Here is a 19,732-nt window from a genome sequence, read left to right as displayed (position 1 = left end):
CACTATTATTTAATACCACTAATACTGCAATTAGTAACACTAATATTACTATGCAACATTATATTTATTTAATAATATATATTTATTGTTAACACTGTAATATATAAGATTATAACACACACAATATTAGATAATATATATTACAGATAACATTAATAACTACTCTTAGTTTCTTGTGAATCATTACAGATATATACACTTATTCTTATATACATGAGAAAGCACTAAAACCAGATCTAAATCATCTAAAGAATAATCTTGATTTGAATAATATCATGACATGAAAATACTGTACTATCAAACCAACAATAAAAATAACCACATTAATTCAGGCACTCTATTCATTCACTCATTAGTTCAAAACAACTAACTAACCAGCAAAACAGTGAATGCGATGAAACATATAATCAAATGTAAATTCCATGCTTCAACGGTCATTCAAACAATATTCCAGTTCAAAAATAAACACAAATCATTAATAAATATATTATTTTTACCAGTTATAAAAAGTAGTCATCTGTTATTAAATGTTAGGGTGGGTGGAAAAATTAGAATACTCACAATTTTACATGTAAAAGCAACCTTTTCAAAGATTTTTATCTTCCAGAGCATCACAATTTTATCTTTAAGAGCATATTCTTTTATTTTACATCCTATTTATTGCACCCTAAACTCACCGGCAAAATGGCAACTTTGATGTAAGTTTCTTTCATGTTTTCTTTCATCATTATTATTGTTTCTTGTACCACAAAGTCTTCATTCTCAGTAGCTTGATTATCGATGTGCAGTAAGAAGTTGGGTTTAGCTATCAAGTGAATGGCAATGTCCCCAAACAGTCCTTTATCTCGAACAATGGGTAACTGAAGAACGGTGATGTTCTCTGTGAGATACACATACCTCAAGTAAATAACCTTTCCTATTTGTGTTCGACATCATCCCAAGCACTTACGTGGAATGTCCTGCACTATCCCAATGTATGGTCCCAAGGAAGATTTTGTGCTTTGTCCCCCTTGTCCCTAAAGTTGTACTGGCAATCATCATATTATATCCCAGTTCTAAACCCTCACTTTGGGTTCTCTAATCACCCTCCTATGTTGCACACTATCAGGTACCTTAACAAAAACTGCTGAAAATCTTAGGTAAGTACATATGTGCAGGTTGACAGAGGTGCTAATTGCAAATGTGAAGATTTTTCAAAAATGAAAAAGTAAACACCCAAAGTCATCATTTAATAACTTAATCATTAGACAAACAGTCAGTAATTTTGTTCTAATAGTCAGGTGTTTACCACAAGGATCAAAGTATTCACAGCACCTATTTTTTATTTCATTTCTTAGATTTTTAACATTAAATTTGCCCTGTAAATGGACCAAAAAAATGCTTACCAATCTTCCTCACTGGTCTGTGAGTTTCTAACAACCTAAGACTGTGTCTCTGTTTCCAGAACACACAGCACAATCTGTGGCACTTCCTAGGTGCTTCAAAATGTTTGTTGAATGAATAAATGAACATATTCTAAGTCTACTGCTTCTGTTCCCATATATACAGACATGTAAACGCCCAGATATATAATTATATGTCATTTTTTTCAGTCAACTATCTAAATGAAAGGTCCTTGAAAGATGTCCATGTTCCTGTCTGAAAATTTTAGAGCCTTCACACAGCATATTCTAAATAAATACATATCATATATGTTCAAATATATTTGTTCAAATAAGTCAAATGGCATTTATCTAAAAAAAATCTATGTATCTTATACCTATATAAGTAGTTATTTGGGCAGAGATTTCAGCACTAAGCTTAAAGGAAATAGGGACTGATTACTTACACTTCACAGAAAAAATATTCTAATTACTGATTTGGGGTTTAACAATACCTTGAGTACTATATGCATTTCACTGTGTTGCTTACTGTTCCCTATAACTGTTGAAAATCTGTGTAGAGGAAATCTGAGTATGGGAAGACAACAAATAAATAAAGGATGAAAAAGGGAAAGTAAAATAAAAACCAGTCACCTTTACTGCAATGATTTACCAAAATATTAACGTTTCTATTATGATAGTAATGTCTCAAAAGAGTAAAAGTGTTTCTCGTAACACCATTGGTAAGTGATTATATGATCATAAAATTTAATAAATAAAAAGTAGAAAAGATTAAATATGATCTGTCAAACTGAAAATATGTATGTATGTGTATACATATATATATTTTTTTTTTTAATTTTATTTATTTAGTTTGAGAGAGAGAGTAAGCAGGGGAGGGGCAGAGGGAGAGGGAGAGGGAGAGGGAGAGGGAGAGGGAGAGGGAGAGGGAGAGAGAGAGAGAGAGAGAGAGAGAACAAATCCCAAGCAGTGCTCTGGAGCCAGACACAGGCCTTGAAATCACAAACCGTGAGATCATGACCTGAGCCAAAATCAAGAGTTGGATGCTTAACTGACTGAGCCCCCAGGCACACCTGAATACCCCCCCACACACACACACAAAGGGACTTATATTCCTAGTAAACATTACAATTAAATTACCCAATAAAAGTTACTAGAACCTGAAAAATATTTAACAAGACTTACCTTTAGGCTCTGCTACTCTAATGAAGAGAAACTCAGCATGCCAACCCACTAAGCCATAAGGTGAATCATTGGGCAGAGTCGTTATCACAGATCTGTTTCTTTTCTGATCAATGGTAGCACCTTTAGATAGGTCCTCAACCCCTTCTGTGGTAACACGAACGAGTGTTACAGTCACAATTTCTGATAACTCTGGTACATCATCAGCAATAACAGTCAGAGTGATTGTAGATAGTGCCTGCCCTTCAGAAAATGAAATCTACAATTTTAAAGAAAGAAGATTTTATTTATTTTGTAATTATCACTGTGCAGTAAGAATATCAGATTAAATTTTCTTTCAATATGAACCACAACTTAAATAACAAGAGATATTTAAGCAACACAATATGATTCTACAAATCAAATTCTTTTCATATTAAAAGTGGAAGACTTTTAGGAAAAAGAAAAAAGTAAACAATTACTGAAACTCAACCTTATAAAACCTGTAGCCAAATTGTCACATCCTGAAGCCTACATTCTATTAAAATATAGAGTATATAGTCTCTCTGGGAGTCTAAGTCCCAGATAACATATTGAAAAATCTATAAAAATAAAATCTATAAAAATAAAAGAAGGTTGGGGTGCCTGGGTGGCTCAGTTGGTTGAGCCTCTGACTTTGGCTCAGGTCATGATCTCACAGTCTGCGAGTTCAAGCCCTGCATCAGGCTCTGTGCTGACAGCTCCAAGCCTGGAACCTGCTTCAGATTCTGTGTCTCCCTCTCTCTCTGACCCTGCCCCGTTCATGCTCTGTCTCTGTCTCAAAAATAAATAAACTTTAACAAAATTTTTTTTAATAAGTACACAAATAAAAGAAGGTAACATACTAGTTTAAACATTTTTCTCTACAAAAATGTTGCCAGGATTGCTATTTCTTTTGGCTACAATAGATGTATGATTTAACAATCAATGAACCAAAATAGAGGTAGAGAAAGACAAAAAGAGATACAAATCAGAGCATCTCTCTCCTCCTGTTGTATCTGCACTGTCTAGAGTCAAATCCAAATTTGCTAAAAGGCATCTGAAATCCTTTCTGATAGGGCTTTCTTTGTTCCTTGAATGTCATTTCCCATTGCTCCCCACCTTATACCCTATTCTCTAGCAACATGACTACAAGCTACAACCATTCAAACTAGCATTCCAGGCCCATTTTGTTGACGCTCATCTCTCCACCTCAGAAGGCACTTGAAGATGTAAACTGAAGAGCTTTATTAATAAAATCAGGGGTCAGAGCACTACTACCCTTTGGTGAAATCCATTTTTTAAATTAAGTTTCACTGGCATACAGCAAAGTTCACTTGATTATATATCATCTAACATTGCTATTATGCTACAAAGGCAAAGTTGAGAATCTGAGAAAGAGACCATAACAGCCCATAAGTCTAAAATATTTACCATCTGGCCCTTTACAGGAAAAGTTTATTGGCTCTTGAATAAAATAATTAATTCTTCCAAATATAGTCTACACTTAAGATACTATTATACATTTAAATTAGAAATCATTTTAATCATGTTTATGTTAAGAAATATTAATTGGTGAAATATAATTCAGAACACACATAACCTGATAGATACAACTTATAGTTTTGGTAACTTCCATAAAAGTAAATACTCAATGCAATTAAATTTGCCAAAACATTTTTAAGGCACTAAAACTCTCACTCAGCAATTCTGATCTACTTTTTCATACGCCTGACTATCTTGCATAGATTCATTCCCTATTTACTGCTTCCATTTTATACAAATCTTGAAACATTTCCATCTCCAGTGTAATTAGTTTTATCTTTCTGACAGTGTAACACATCCACAATCTGGCCAACTGATGTACTGAACCTAAAAAGGGATGACTTTTGTATAGATAATTTTGGTATTAAAGAAAAAAACTAACAAAAATCACAATAAAACTAATCTTAAATTGTATCCCTCTCTACAGTGATTAGTAGGAATCCAGGGCTGACATGGTCAAACTCAAACACTTCATCCATAAGGCAGGCATCAACAGTAACCATAATTTAGAAGTGACTCTCCTATAATTTTGTAAATTACGTACCACTCCTGAGGTAGGAAATACATCACTAATACTTCCGTCAGCTTCCCATGCTGTGGTTATACGACCATATGTTCCTTTTAAGCGCTCAACATTCAAGGTTACTAAGCTATCTTGCTCCATTTCTTCCACTTGCTTATATAATGAATTCTGAAAAACACACAGGAAGTCACAAGGGATTAATGGACATTACCTAAGTACACTTTTATTTCGTGCTGTTATGCATGTGCAAACTTCATAGTACTAAGCAATATTGGGTAACACAAAAACGCGATATAAGTGAAAAACAATAGCTAAAAAAAACAGCAGTATAAGATAGCCATGATTTTATTTCAAAAATATACATGTGTGAATAGGTAAAAGGCTAAGTTAAAGTAAACTAAAATGTTAATTTTTAGACGATTATTTTTTACTTTGTCTTCTGTAATTTTCAAATTTATTCAACAAACATATGTTATATTCATATCCAGAGAGCATGTACTTTTTGACAGTATTATACATAGTATATAAAGTTTGTAGAAATGAATGGACATAGAGTCAGGAGATGAAGGAAATCTTCTCCCCCTGTGCAACTTCTGGCAATCCCTCTAGGTCTTGTTTCCTTCTTGTAAAATAAGTTTTTGATCTACGTGGACTTTAAGGTCCCACCCAAATGTAGAAACACCAGTGAGAATCAGGGCATTCTTCCTGTTCACTTACAAACGTCTTTTATCCTTGAATTCATACACTCTGAAATGTGATTATCCCTGAATTCATATACTCTACAGCCTGTGCTGTTTCCACTGATGATGTTTCATCCTTAGTCCCTAGTCTTTACAACTATTTTTCCTGCCAGAAATAGCCCCTTCTCTGGTATTAGAATCTCACACTCTCGGGGCGCCTGGGTGGCGCAGTCGGTTAAGCGTCCGACTTCAGCCAGGTCACGATCTCGCGGTCCGTGAGTTCGAGCCCCGCGTCGGGCTCTGGGCTGATGGCTCAGAGCCTGGAGCCTGTTTCCGATTCTGTGTCTCCCTCTCTCTCTGCCCCTCCCCCGTTCATGCTCTGTCTCTGTCCCAAAAATAAATAAACGTTGAAAAAAAAATTAAAAAAAAAAAAGAATCTCACACTCTCTTCTCACCTAAGCTTCTTGGTATCTTTCCTTCATCCCAGACTGATTTCTACCTTAGTGTGACTGGAACTCCTCCTCCAACACTTGCAGCATCTCTTGCCAGCTGCTGAATGAGCTTTTCCTCAAAATCAATATTTAAAAGAATCCCTTCTTACAACACCCCTAGTTTATCTATAAGCAATAAAGGAAGAATATGGAGTATAAAGATTTTTAACAATCTTCCCAGTAATAGTTTTCTTTTTTTGTCTTTTTACTATGGTAATCTGAAAATAAATTCCTCCATGAATTTCTTAAAGCTTCTATTTAGAAGGCTAATTTGAGTAGATAGCCTTTCCTTTGGCAGTGTTTTACACTGCATTTTTAACATATTGTTACAAATGTTACATAGTAATAAAATCTTGCTCAAAGCATTCAAACATTCCTACAGAAAATATCTTGATTTTAAAATATGCATATGGGTGCCTGGCTGGATCAGTCAGTAGAATACGCAACTAAATCTCAGGGTTGTAAATTCGAGCCCCATGATGGGTGTAGAGATTACTTAAAAATAAAATCTTTAAAAAAAATAAAATATGTATATAATTTGTACATAAAATACAATGCCTTTCAAAGAGAAGCCTCTCAGGCTCCATGCCCTCTACCAATAAGGGTTAGTAAAACAAGGATTTAATACAGCCAGAAAATTATGCAGAAACTCTCTGACAACTAAATCTTATCTTACAACAAGCTTGTCCAGACACAAGAGGCCTGTACTGAGAAATTCTAGTGAATGGACTGAAAGAACCCAGGATATTATCTACTGGGAAAGATTAAACCACAGTACTTTGATGTTTCTACGATAATTCTGGAGTAAGCTTCATAAAGAGAAATCTGGGGCACCTGGGTACCTCAGTCGGTTAAGCATCTGACTTCAGTTCAGGTCACGATCTTGCGGTTCATGGGTTCGAGCCCTGTGTCAGGCTCTGTGCTAACAGCTTGGAGTCTGGAACCTGCTTCGGATTCTGTGTCTCCCTCTCTCTGCCCCTTCCCACTCATGCTCTTTCTCTCTCCCAAAAATAAATAAAAATTTAAAAAAAAAGAGGAAATCTACCATGCTTAAACAGTTAAGGAATAGAATGTGCTCTCCATGCGCAGCAAGGTTTAACGACAAGAGGATGAGACCACACAGCAGAGCATGTTGGTTCTTGCTCCAAGGTCTCCAGCTCTGCCCTGTCAAAATCTATGGCCCGAGAAAGCCATGGGAGTGTTCTGTCCCCTCCCCTGCATTATGAAAGATTCATACCAAACACTTCCTGTGTACCAGGCATTTTTCTGGCATAAAGCTGTGAACAAAACAGTATCTCAGTTCTTGTAGCCTTGCATTCTAGAAAAAGAAACTTGACAGTAGACAAATTAGGCCACTATAAATTCCATAAAGAAGACTAAGGCAGGATAAAAAAGGTACAGAATGATGGTGGGGAATTAACAATTTTCAATCAGGGAAGGCCTTTCTGGTAAGTTGTTATTTCAACAGAAACTGGAAGAAAGTAAGGAAACAAGTCATGTTTCCACCTGGTGGGGAAGGTAGTCTTCTTTCTTTCTAATCTTCTCCACCACAATTCACGCCTTAGAGCTGTACTGTCCTACACAGTGGCCAGTGGCCACAGGTGGCTACTGAGCACCTGTAACGTGACTGGTCTATAAGTGCAAAATGCACTGGAGGTTTGAAGACAAAGTATGAAAAAAAGAGTATAGAGTATTTCATCAGCCATTTTATGTTGGTTAATATATCAGGCTAAATAAAATAAAATACTAAAAATATTTTCACCTATTTCTATTTTTTTTTTCTGGAGCTAAAAAACTAAAATTATATATATGGCTCACATTATAATTCTTCTGGGCAGAAGTGCTTCAGGAAAAGCTGACCTGCCTGTATCTGCAGAGATGGGCCAGAATGAGGAACATGGTGATCCTACAACACCTGCAAGGACTCATTCAGGACATTAGCACATCCAAAACTCCTCATCTCAGCTCTCAAACCTGCTCTTAATAAGTTGTATATCTCTCACTGAAAGGAAAATTCCTGCTTCCTGTAATTCTGTGGTTTATTGCTAAATTACTGCACTAGTTTCCTATCAATTTCTGTCCTTACCCACTTACAATCTAGTGTCAATTCTATGGCCAGAGTAGTTCATTTATTTTATTTAAAAAAAAATTTTAATGTTTATTTATTTTTGAGAGAGACAGTGCGTGAGCAGGGGGGAGGCAGACAGAGAGACAGACATAGAAGCCGAAGCATGCTCCAGGCTCTGAGCTGTCAGCACAGAGCCTGACACAGGGCCCAAACACACAATGAGATCATGACCTAAGCTGAAGTTGGAGGCTCAACCCACTGAACCACCCAGGCACCTCCAAAATGGTTATGTGAGCCAGGTCATGTTGCTCTCCCACTTCAACCCATTCCCTCAGTGGCTAACTTCATGATGGTAATCAGCGGCTTATGCAGGAGTAAGTTCACACAGTAGCCTCCCTGCTATCCTTCAAAGGCTGCTCAGAGGTTGGCCCTTGCCTGGTGTCTAGGTAGCTGGATTTCAAGAGGATTCTCGCCATTCCTGGAACTCATAGTGGCTGTCCGTGCCTGTGCTATACACACAATGTAGTTTTTACTGAACACCTGTTTTCACTCTGGGAGTCTGGAATTGTGACATGTGCCAGGCTGAGAGGGCCTACATGAACAGTTCCCAGGGAAAACCCCAGGCATGGAGTCTCTAGTGAGCTTCCCCGGTTGGTAAACACATCTCATATACTGTCAGCATTCACCTCAATGCTGGGGGAATTAAGTGTGTCCTGTGTGATTCCCCTGGGGAGAGCTCTTGGAAGCTTGCACCCAGTTTCCTCTGCACTTCACTCCATAAGCCTTTTCCCTTATGACTTTGTTTTGTATCCCCATCACTGTAATAAATCACAGTATGAGAATGACAGAACCCTGAGTCCTTTGAGTCCTCCTAGTAAGTCATCAAAACTGTGGGTGCTGCTGGGGATGCCTGAAACAAGGCCCTTCAATTTCTTTGGCCTCATCTCTACCTGACTGACTTCGGCCACAGTGGCCTCCTTGCTACACCAGATAGGCAAGGCTTATTTCAGGGCTTCGGCTGTTGCTGCTGGTTCCCCCTGCCTCGAATGTTCTTCCCCCATCTCCTACACACCTTCGTCCTCATATCACTTCCTCAATGCCACCCTCCCTGATAGCCTCTGTTTTACTTCTCTGCACACAATCCCCACCCCCTCCCTCAAAATCTCCATCTGTCCTTCCTACCTAACGTTCTTCCATGGCACATACTACCATCAGATACAGTACAGATGTCTCTTGTCCACTGTCTCCCTTTGCCTCATCTACAATTTAAGAACAATGAGGATAAAGAGTTTTACTATTTTACTTTTTGATATATCTCTAGCACCTGAAAGAGCATCTGGTACACAGGTGTTTGTTTAAAAAAACTGCTACACAAATAAATAAATTAATGAACAGTTGCATAAGTGGCCTTGTTAGTTCAATGAGAGATGAGAAGAGTTTTCCAGAAGCTTTTGGGAAATCTCTTCCTTACTCCAAGAGCCACATTTCTCTCTCTCCCCAACTGGACATGAACAAGAAAGCAGGAGACCTAACAGTAACATCAGCTTTCAAACAACCAGATGAAGAACCAGCTTTATGCTGGCAAAGTGGAGAGATGGAAAGGATCTGAGCCATGTTGACACAGTATCCACCCAACTCTGAAGCTTATCTTCTCTGTGGACATGTTCTTGGTGTTTAAGACAATTTGAGCTGGGTTTTCCTTACTTGCAGAAGATTTCAGAGAACGATACATGATAGTTGCAGCTATAACTCTAGTTAAGAAATAAGGATAAAAAATAAACTCAAAATGGATAAAGGACCTGAATGTGAGACAGGAAACCATCAAAACCCTAGAGGAGAAAGCAGGAAAAAACCTCTCTGACCTCAGCCACAGCAATTTCTTACTTGACACATCTCCAAAGGCAAGGGAATTAAAAGCAAAAATGAACTATTGGGACCTCTTGAAGATAAAAAGCTTCTGCGCAGCAAAGGAAACAATCAACAAAACTAAAAGGCAACTGACAGAATGGGAAAAGATATTTGCAAATGACATATCGGACAAAGGGCTAGTATCCAAAATCTATAAAGAACTCACCAAACTCCACACCCGAAAAACAAATAATCCAGTGAAGAAATGGGCAGAAGACATGAATAGATACTTTTCCAAAGAAGACATCTAGATGGCCAACAGGCACTTGAAAAGATGCTCAATGTCGCTCCTCATCAGGGAAATACAAATCAAAACCACACTCAGATATCACCTCACGCCACTCAGAGTGACTAAAATGAACAAATCAGGAGACTACAGATGCTGGCGAGGATGTGGAGAAATGGGAACCCTCTTGCACTGTTGGTGGGAATGCAAACTGGTGCAGCCGCTCTGTAAAACAGTGTGGAGCTTCCTCAAAAAATTAAAAATAGATCTACCCTATGATCCAGCAATAGCACTCCTAGGAATTTACCCAAGGGATACAGGAGTGCTGATGCATAGGGGCACTTGTACCCCCATGTTTACAGCAGCACTCTCAACAATAGCCAAATTGTGGAAAAAGCCTAAATGTCCATCAACTGATGAATGGATAAACAAATTGTGGCTTATATACACAATGAAATACTACTTGGCAATGAGAAAGAATGAAATGTGGCCTTTTGTAGAAACGTGGATAGAGCTGGAGAGTGTTATGCTAAGTGAAATAAGGCAGGCAGAGAAAGACAGATACCATATGTTTTCACTCTTATGTGGATCCTGAGAAACTTGACCATGGGGGAAGGGAAGGAAAAAAAAAGTTAGAGAGGGAGGGAGCCAAACCATGAGAGACTCTTAAAAACTGAGAATAAACTGAGGGCTGATGGGGGTGGGAGGGAGGGAAAGTGGGTGGTGGGCATTTAGGAGGGCACCTGATGGGATGAGCACTGGGTGATGTATGGAAAACAATTTAACAATAAATTTCATATTAAAAAAAAAGAAATCAGGATAGAGTTTGCACACAGGGCTAAATGGTGCAATATAAAAGGGTGTCCTTTTGCTCATGAATAAAGGAATATGAACTCTGAGATGGAAGTCAACCTGAGAATATCTGAATAGTTCTCTTTCTTCAGGGGAAAGCACCTCCATGTGTACAATGCAAGTACAGTTATAAATCTCTCTCTCTCTCTCAATATACATTAGACAGTAATATATTTGTAGGTGATGTGTGTGATGAGACACAGTATATAGTCTATTTGGGACTTGTTTCATCATTACCCTCTAGAGATAAGGCTAATAGCAGAGCCAAACTCCAGGACTAAGGCCAACTGGGAACATTTCAAATTGAATCCTATAAGAGTAATCAGCACAAAAAAAAAAAAAAAGTTTAGGACAAGATGATTCAGAAGGTTCAGCGTGTAGGACTATAAATTATAAGACATCAGTTAAGTACACCTTAAAATGCACAGTCAGGGTGAAACAGGGAAAGAGAAGGAAGAGAGGCTTAAGATACTCAAAGGAGGACTGAGTGCTGACAACATCTAACATATAAATACAATGAATAAATCATTTTGACTTTTAAGTGTGGGATCTATACCTGAGCAAATCCAACGACTCCATAGGCATCATCATTAGACAGAATAGTTATTTTTACATAACCATTAATACCAATCTCTGCTCCTCCTTTGGGATTTTTAAGCTCAACTCTGAAGAATTCTTCTTCTTCTGGAACTGTATCATCAAGGACATTTACCACTATTACAGCTTCTCTGTCACCAGGTTCAAATATCAGTTCACCTGAACTAGCATAAGAAGCACATCAAATAAGACAGCTGAAACAAATCTCAGGCATATACATAGTAGATTATATATAAAATTCTCAGAACACTAATTAATACTAATCATTTGGAAAAATCACATTTCATAAATAAAATTTTAATCCAAAATGTTTAAAATACTGATTAGCTAGATAGAATATATATAAGTAATATGGAACATAACCAAATTTCTAGATTATAAATTAACCTTATATTTTATATTTTTTCAGTCATTAAATAAACACTTAGAAATTAGGTGCCCTATAAAAACTATGGTAAGCATAAAGAGGTTCCGTATAAAATGGTGAACGTACCTAGGAATAAAGTCAGACTGGCTGGAGATGTAGGCCAGCTCATATATGTGTGAGTGCTTGGTTCCCACTAGAGCAATTAAATTCTTGCTTGAATTAAGGGACTTTACTGTAACAGAAGCTGCATCATGAGCAGAAGGTGCTTCCAGAATAAAAGAGAATTGATTCAGCTCTGAATTCCAGCAGTAAAGTGCAGACATAGCTTGGCCAATAAGAAGTATGTGGACTGTGGAAAGGAAAGAAAAGGCAACTATAGTAAAATGTGAATGTTATCTCACATGCTCCCTATTGTAGGACCAAAACAAAATCTTTTCAACTCTCAAAGTTCCACTTTGGTGTCTGAATTAACTAAATATGATCTGATTTCTGAAAATCAAAATATTATTTGAAATGAATGTAAATAGTAATTTTTTAAATGCTGTGGAATGATCAAACCAGCCTAACAATAAACCTATTTCCACTTAAGAAATCACTGGATAGGGCAACTGGGTGGCTCAGTTGGTTAAGCATCTGACTCCTGACCTCGGCTCAGGTCATGATCTCACGGTTTGTGAGTTTGAGACCCATGTCAAGCTTTGTGCTAACAGCATGAAGCCTGCTTGGGATTCTCTCTCTCTCCCTTTCTCTCTCTCTCTGCCCCTCCTCAGCTCTCTCTCTCAAAATAAATAAATAAACATTAAAACAGAAAAAAAATCACTGGAGAGTGAAACCCAAATGCATTGTGGACTCTCTGCATTCATCAGTATTTATGTGCTGGGTAATATGGGAGGATATTTTTAAAAGTGAAAAAGATGTATAATCCCATCACTAAATGCTTCATTTTTGTATTTTCCTTTCCAGCTACTATCCATATGAATTCATGATGAACCATGAGTACACAGACTAATTACAAAAAAATTCTTAATTATAAAGCTTAACCTTAAATTTATACAGCATTTCTTAGGTGTTATTACAAAGCACTCAAATTTATAGTTTTAATGCATATATAATCTACAGGATTGATCTTTAAAATATGTGTAAATGTTCATGGGTGACTGGGTGGCTTAGTTGGTTAAGCGTCCAACTTCAGCTCAGGTCATGATTTCACATTTCGTGGTTCGAGCCCCACGTTGGGCTCTGTGTTGACAGCTCAGAGCCTGGAGCCTGCTTCAGTTTCTGTGTCTCCCTCTCTCTATGCCCCTCCCCCACTCATGCTCTGTGTCTGTCTCTTAAAAATGAATAAATGTTAAAAAAAATTATTTAATAAAAAATGCCTAAATTTTCTCTACATTGAATGTTTATTATTTTTATTTAACTTTTCAAGATGAATTAGAGACAGTTATTAATTTTTTTCATTTGATAAATTCTTAAAGGTGGTAATTAGGCCAAAGGATATGAACAAATTTATGATCTTGCTGCCAATGCTTTTTGAAATGTTAGTAGGAAAATGTGCTCTTAATGATTCAATGCAATGGTACATATTAGCAAACATGGAGGGTAAAGGGGCTTAGTACATTGTATAAGGGGAAATTCAGAGAAAGGGAGCTTATTACATTGTATATACCATTAAGCAATCTTCAGGCTTAAAACTGAGAAACCATCCAGAAACATGCACAAATTCTAGTACTTGAAGAAACACATGGGAACATAAAGATATCAACTAAGATGGGTTGGGTATTAAAACAGCACTAGAACCAGAAACCATGAACATTTCAGCCTATAAGGTTACAATGGAAGATTCCAAATCCTTAAATATCAAGAATTACTCATTATGTTTCTTTATGGTAATTATTTAAGTGCTATTGCAGTCTAATAAATGTCGTATAAAAGGTAAAAATCAAGAAAAATGTTATCAATAAACTTGTATGTTAACAATGATGACATATTTTTCACAAAGCTTTGTTAAACTGGGGACATTCAGTAAAGAGCAAATTTCTCAGACAGATCTCAACATCTCCCAAGTTTAAATGATTCTACGGGCTCAATCAATAATTGTTTCTACAGGCTCAACCAAATCATAAACTAAAGTACTCTGAGCATCAATGATTGATTATATATCTTAATCGTTGGAGATACACTCTATTCATTTCCTCTCAATCTGAGAAATATGAGAAGGCAACAAAAAGATAATCAGACATTCAGAGTAGGAAACGTAGGGGGCTCAAATCTGTAGAGTATGTATGCAGAAAGTGTTTTCTCAGAAAATAGACATTTGTACTGTTCAAGATCACAGAAGTGGGCCAGGGAATTTAAAAGAAAAAAAATCCTAAATCTCTCCTCTGGAGAACAAAATTTTAACTGGTACTGATTATAGAATTCCCTTCCAGTTATCAAAACCACAAGCAAACAAATAAGAGTATTCCAAAGGAAGGCAACTGGCTGAGATCATTTAAGGAGTGTAGATAGAGAAGTCCCAGGACTGAGTGCTGAGTGCTAGAGCGAGGTTCCAGGGCAAAGAGGTGAGGGAAATTACGAGAAAAGTTGGGTCTGTTCTGGAAGGCACTGTGGAAGGGTGTAGGAAGTTGGGGGAGGGAAGAGTTGTGCCCCTGGTCTGGAAATTAGGGCTCATGGGATCTAGGACACACAGATGAGATGACAGCCGCTTTCTCTAGAGGGGGCCCGGGCTTCTTATGGTCACTCCGCAGGAATGAAGAGAATGATGAATTCATCCAAATGATTTCCAAAGATGATGGTTTTTCAAAGGTGATAGTGAAGCTGAGAGTATTGGGGAGTTAAGGAGAAAGGGAGGGATCAGTGTCTTTCCAGCAGCATTAATTAAATGCCTCTTCCTTAAAGAAGCTTTCTGGACATCCCTTAGACCTGGTCAAGTCTTCTCTATTTTGTGTTATGAGAGCACCGTATCCTTGGACAACAGTTATGTTTGTACCTAGAAGCTTTTTGTGTGTGATTATATATCATGTCCCCCATTCCCTATTGTATGTTAAACTTCTTCAGAGCAGGGACTAGAACTCATTTTGTTTGTCCTTGTTTCCTCAGGGCCTACCACTATGCCTGGCACATAACTGGCATTTTAAAAACTCTATTAGATAATGAAAGAGAGAAGGAAGAAAGAAAGATAAGTGTATATGTCCTTGCCTTCTCTGTCATATCCATTCTTCCTCTTGCATTTAAAGAATTCTGTCACCACCCAATAATCTCTGTCAAGTCATTAACCAGAATAAATATGTAATCCTCACAGTCATGGCTCCAATCTAATATTTGACATATTCAAAATAAGAAAGTCCTTGAATATTATTTAATGCATAATTTCAGCTTTCAGGGGATCTATAATAAGCCATTCTAAATAATTACTTACAATCTTTTCATACTTCTACAACCTCAAGTCACAGAAACAAAAGAAATAAAGAGACCTCACAATGGGTCCCCTAACAAGCCTCTGGCAGAATTTTTCATAAATTCTTTTAGAAAGTGTGCCTATTCTATTTCTTTAAAAATCTTTAAAGAGAATTCTATAACTTCAATTAATAACCCATTCAGGCAGCACTTGTCATCCTTAAAAACATTCATTAGGAAACTATTTTGAATTATAATAAGTGACTCAAGTAGATACTGTTAGTCCACTTGAAAACTTGAGGTGTAAGAAAAGCAAAACTAATAAAGGAACAAAATTAAAGGACAAGTAGACACAAACAAATACACGGTGAAAGATACATAATTTATTTAGTAAATCAACTGCTGAGTGAATGATAAGAAAGTCACAGCTACGACCCGTCAGAGAGGTGTCACGACAAGTCAAGAGAAGTTATTTACGAAGAGGATGCACAGAACAGAGACACACACAGGGCTCTGACAGCACAGTGAGCCTAAGGTAGAGGCCAGACAATGATGTAATGGTCCAGATGTCAGATGGCCAGGGTCTGGGAGAAAGCAGCATGGACATGGGACCGAGGAGGGAAGAGGGCACAGGGAAACAAAGCACAATGAGATAGATAATCCATAAAAAAATGAGAGATAAATAATGCTGATTCCTGCTCAGCAGGTGAGGTAACTGAAGGAGACAGGGTCTAAAGATTACAGTGCCTGAATGAGAAAACTGCAGTCAGGCACCTAAGAGAGAAACTGCGAGAACAGATTCCTATATTTGTGCTAAATCCTCTACTCTTCTCAGTATCCTAAGTAGATTCTAGCTTTTATGAGTTCAACTACCTGAATGCATTGATGTCTCCAAAATCTAAACCTCTGACTGATTCCTTCAGTGCCACATTCTCTAAACCCTGCAGAGGCTTCTATGTTAACTCTTGTCCGTGAAGGTGCAAACTCTGCATCCAGCATATTACATACACCAAAGCTAGGTGGAATTAGAAAACATGTTTTTGATCATCATTTGCTTTTGAAATGCCTTCAAGTATTTCTCTACCCTAATAATGCTCAGAGTGTAGTCACCAGACCCCTAACAGTAACTGACACACTTCAAGAGGGTCTGTGAGGTCAAAACTATTTTTGTAGTAATACTAAGATGCCGTTTCTCTACATCATTCTCATTCTTTGTTGAGTGTATGTGGGATTTTCTGGAGGCCATATGACTGATAATATTGCAGTAGACAGAATACAGACACAGACATAAGAAACAAGACATTAAAGGAATTTGTAAAATAAGAAAGTAATACCATTCTTTGTACAAAGGTTTTTCTTTTAGAAAATACTTTTTTTAAAAAAATAAAACATGTTATTTTTGTTCACATGTAGTAAGTTCATTGCTCTCATTCTTAATTAAGAAGTATCTTTAACATTTCTCCTTTTTAATTTCTAATACAATAAATATTAGTAAATAGAACCCACACAAACAAAAGCACTGTGAGTTCCTTAACATTTTAAGAGAATGAGAAGTTCCTAAGGCAAAAATATTGGGGAACCACTGAACCATCCAAACACATATCAAATCCTGAACCTGACATTCCAGACCTTCTTGTATAGATGCTAGTGTGTTTTGAACCTTACCACCACTACGCTGAGTCAAATCCTCTGTCCCTACCACTCTGGTTGACTCACTGTGCCCTCAGCATCATGTCTACTTCCACTTTTCTCTTTTGCTCACACCTTCCCTCCTGCGCACAACATTGCCTACCAGCCCACCCAGGTCGAGCTCAAGCTCCCCTCTGATACCTCTTACCCACTTCAATTCCACCAATGACAGAGCAAATAGGACTAGAATTCTATCTTGAATTATTATCTTAATATTTTTCTTGCTTCTCCAACCAGACCTTTGAAGATACAGAATTCTTCATAACTTTAGGGGTGCCTGGGTGGCTCAGTCAGTTAAGCGTCCAATTCTTGATTTTGGCTCAGGTCATAATCTCACAGTTCATGGGATCGAGCCCTGCATAGGGTTCTGTGATGACAGCACAAAACTTGCTTGGTATTTTCTCTCTCTCTCTCTCTCTCTCTCTCTCTCTCTCTCTCTCTCTCTGCCACTCCCCTGCCCATTAAAATAAATAAATAAACTTGAAAAAAATTTAAAAAAAGAAAGAATTCTTCATAACCTTAAACAATAACTTATATATAATGGCTAATAATAAATGGTGCTGTTTGATCCATACAAAATTCCTATGTCTCAGTTTAAAAGTGAGGCTTTGATCCAGACTCACCTGCTAAGTCACTTGGTTTGGCTTCCAAGTTCCTCTGGGCACCCTAACAGGAGACATGATGACTCAGTGAGCCTGCTCCCTGCATTGTTCACACCTGTTCGGGGAGGCAGCCCCACAAGCTCAATAGGCCAAGTGCTGCTGGCCTCTATGCCTTGTTGCCACTGGTCCACCTAAATGATTCTTCCCCAACCCTGCAATAACCAACCCCGCGCTCCTACAGCCTCCAGACAGCATTCACCCCTTGGTTTCTCACTAACTGACTTTTGTTTCTGTAACAACTGTGAGTAAAAATACTGCTTATGTTTCTGATGTGTATATTAAAGCACAGAAAGTCAAGAAAGGATCATACTGGAAGAAGGATGGGAGAGTGAACAGCCATTTTCTGACTTTTTAAAAATACTTCAATGCAGATACCTGTTATCCTTTTATACTTTCATATTTAAAATATACACTATATGCAATGTCACTCTTCATTTTTCTCTAGACAAAATAAATGTATTACTTTATCCTTCACTAATGTTGTCTGCTCACTAATATGTTCACTAATGCTCACTATTATGTCTAAAATAACACATTTCAGTTATTCTGATTCTTCTCAAGCACAATTCCCATTTAAAACTATTAGTCCTTTTGAATTTCTAGGATTTCCAGAAATAGTACTGTTAAGATCTTGATTTTAGATCCTTATTAAAAGACCCAGTGTCTGGCAAAGTGATACTATCTCTAACTCAACAAGATTAAAATTATTCTAGCTTTCTACATTGCATTTCAGACTAGTTTAAACACCCTTACCTATTCCTGAAGCTGGTGTAAAGGCGTAGATCCTATTAATGGTAGTAAAATCCAGGGATTGAAAATATCTGAAAGAAGACTGTCCTGTCTCCCAGATGAAAATATCAATTGAATTCTGATTTCCTACAATAATGGAATAAAAGCCAAATCTGAAGGCAAAAGTTACAGGAAAAAAATGACGAAATTACACAGTAAAAAAATTATAAAAATATTTAATTTAATTTAAAAACAAATTTAGTTAGGACATTCCTCCAAATTCATTTATTTAAATAATAACACAACTTGGTAGGAAACACTTCAAATGTTTTTTTGCATTTACTACATGAAGTATGGCCACTGCTTAATCAAATCATGATCTGATATTAAAGAACAGTGACACACGTTTGTTTTTTTAGGAATGCTTAAGTTTTACCTAAGAAAGTTCCACTAGGCAAAAGAAAGCATATTCATACTCAGAGAATATTTTGAAAGTCTTATCAAAAGTCGCTGAGCACTATTTATTACTACTATAAATTACCCACGGCTCCCCAAGTACAGTCACATAAAATGTTATCTGTTTGCACTTCTGATATAAGATCTTCATAGATCTTTCCACTTTACATACCCATCCCAAATTTTAATATAACTTTAATGTGATAGTTTGTCATCTAAAGATTATACATATAACACTTAAAATCTGTTTTTTCCCCCTAAAATCCATTTGTAGCTGACAGTCAATACCTTATCCATCAAGAAATGGATTAGCTGGGGCACCTGGGCAGCTCAGTCAGTTGAGCATCTGACTCTTGGTTTTGGCTAAGGTCATGATCTCACGGTTCATGGGATGGAGACCCGCACTAGGCTCCGCATTCACAGTGCAGATCCTGCTTGGGATTCTCTCTTTCCTCCCTCTCTCTGCCCCTCCCCCTGCACACGTGTGGGCACATGCTCCCTCTCTCTCAAAATAAACATTAAAGAAAAGAAGAAATGGATTAGCTAAAAAATTATTCCAAGAGCTACGTGTTTTCATAAAGATCCTACTATATGAATGCTATATAATTTCAACCACAATTTATATATGGCAAACGCTAATATCTTCTTACCTAGAGAGAGAGTTTTGGCAAAGATTAAGTAAATATCATCTCCTGAAGTCAAGGCCTCAACTTGTGTTGTCCCACTAATTGGCACTTCTTGAAAGTTAATAAACTCACTGCCAGACCATCTGAGTAAAAGGGAATTTAGCCTGGCATTAACCTGGGAAATGGCTAAGAACACAGAGCCTCTTCGGGTGAACAAGGCTATGCTCAGCACACCTCGGACAGGAAGTGTCTGATGCAAGGTGAAGCTTTCTCCACTCCATCTGAAGACCTGTGGGAAATGTTCAAATACAAAACCCTTCATGAGTAGGAATTTAGTACTTGTGTGATTTTTAACC

General features: G+C 37.4%; 1 protein-coding gene across 9 annotated transcripts in view; it reads right to left on the bottom strand.

The window, feature by feature from the left end:
* The window catches only part of ADGRV1 (adhesion G protein-coupled receptor V1), a 591,098-nt gene that overhangs the window by 386,214 nt on the left and 185,152 nt on the right, over positions 1 to 19,732 (bottom strand). For all 9 annotated transcript variants that reach the window (XM_045033568.1, XM_045033570.1, XM_045033575.1 and 6 more), the window contains 7 exons: positions 19,401 to 19,665; positions 18,319 to 18,441; positions 11,945 to 12,167; positions 11,411 to 11,615; positions 4,651 to 4,797; positions 2,568 to 2,823; positions 678 to 880 (listed from right to left, as the gene is read on the bottom strand). In XM_045033568.1, the coding sequence (XP_044889503.1) occupies positions 678 to 880; positions 2,568 to 2,823; positions 4,651 to 4,797; positions 11,411 to 11,615; positions 11,945 to 12,167; positions 18,319 to 18,441; positions 19,401 to 19,665 (1,422 nt within the window). The remainder of the gene's footprint in view (positions 1 to 677; positions 881 to 2,567; positions 2,824 to 4,650; positions 4,798 to 11,410; positions 11,616 to 11,944; positions 12,168 to 18,318; positions 18,442 to 19,400; positions 19,666 to 19,732) is intronic.

The sequence above is a fragment of the Felis catus genome, chromosome A1 (genome assembly GCF_018350175.1).
Source record: "Felis catus isolate Fca126 chromosome A1, F.catus_Fca126_mat1.0, whole genome shotgun sequence".
NCBI lineage: Eukaryota > Metazoa > Chordata > Mammalia > Carnivora > Felidae > Felis > Felis catus.
The sequence above is the reverse complement of the archived record's forward strand: the minus strand, read 5'-3'. Positions and strand labels throughout refer to the sequence as shown.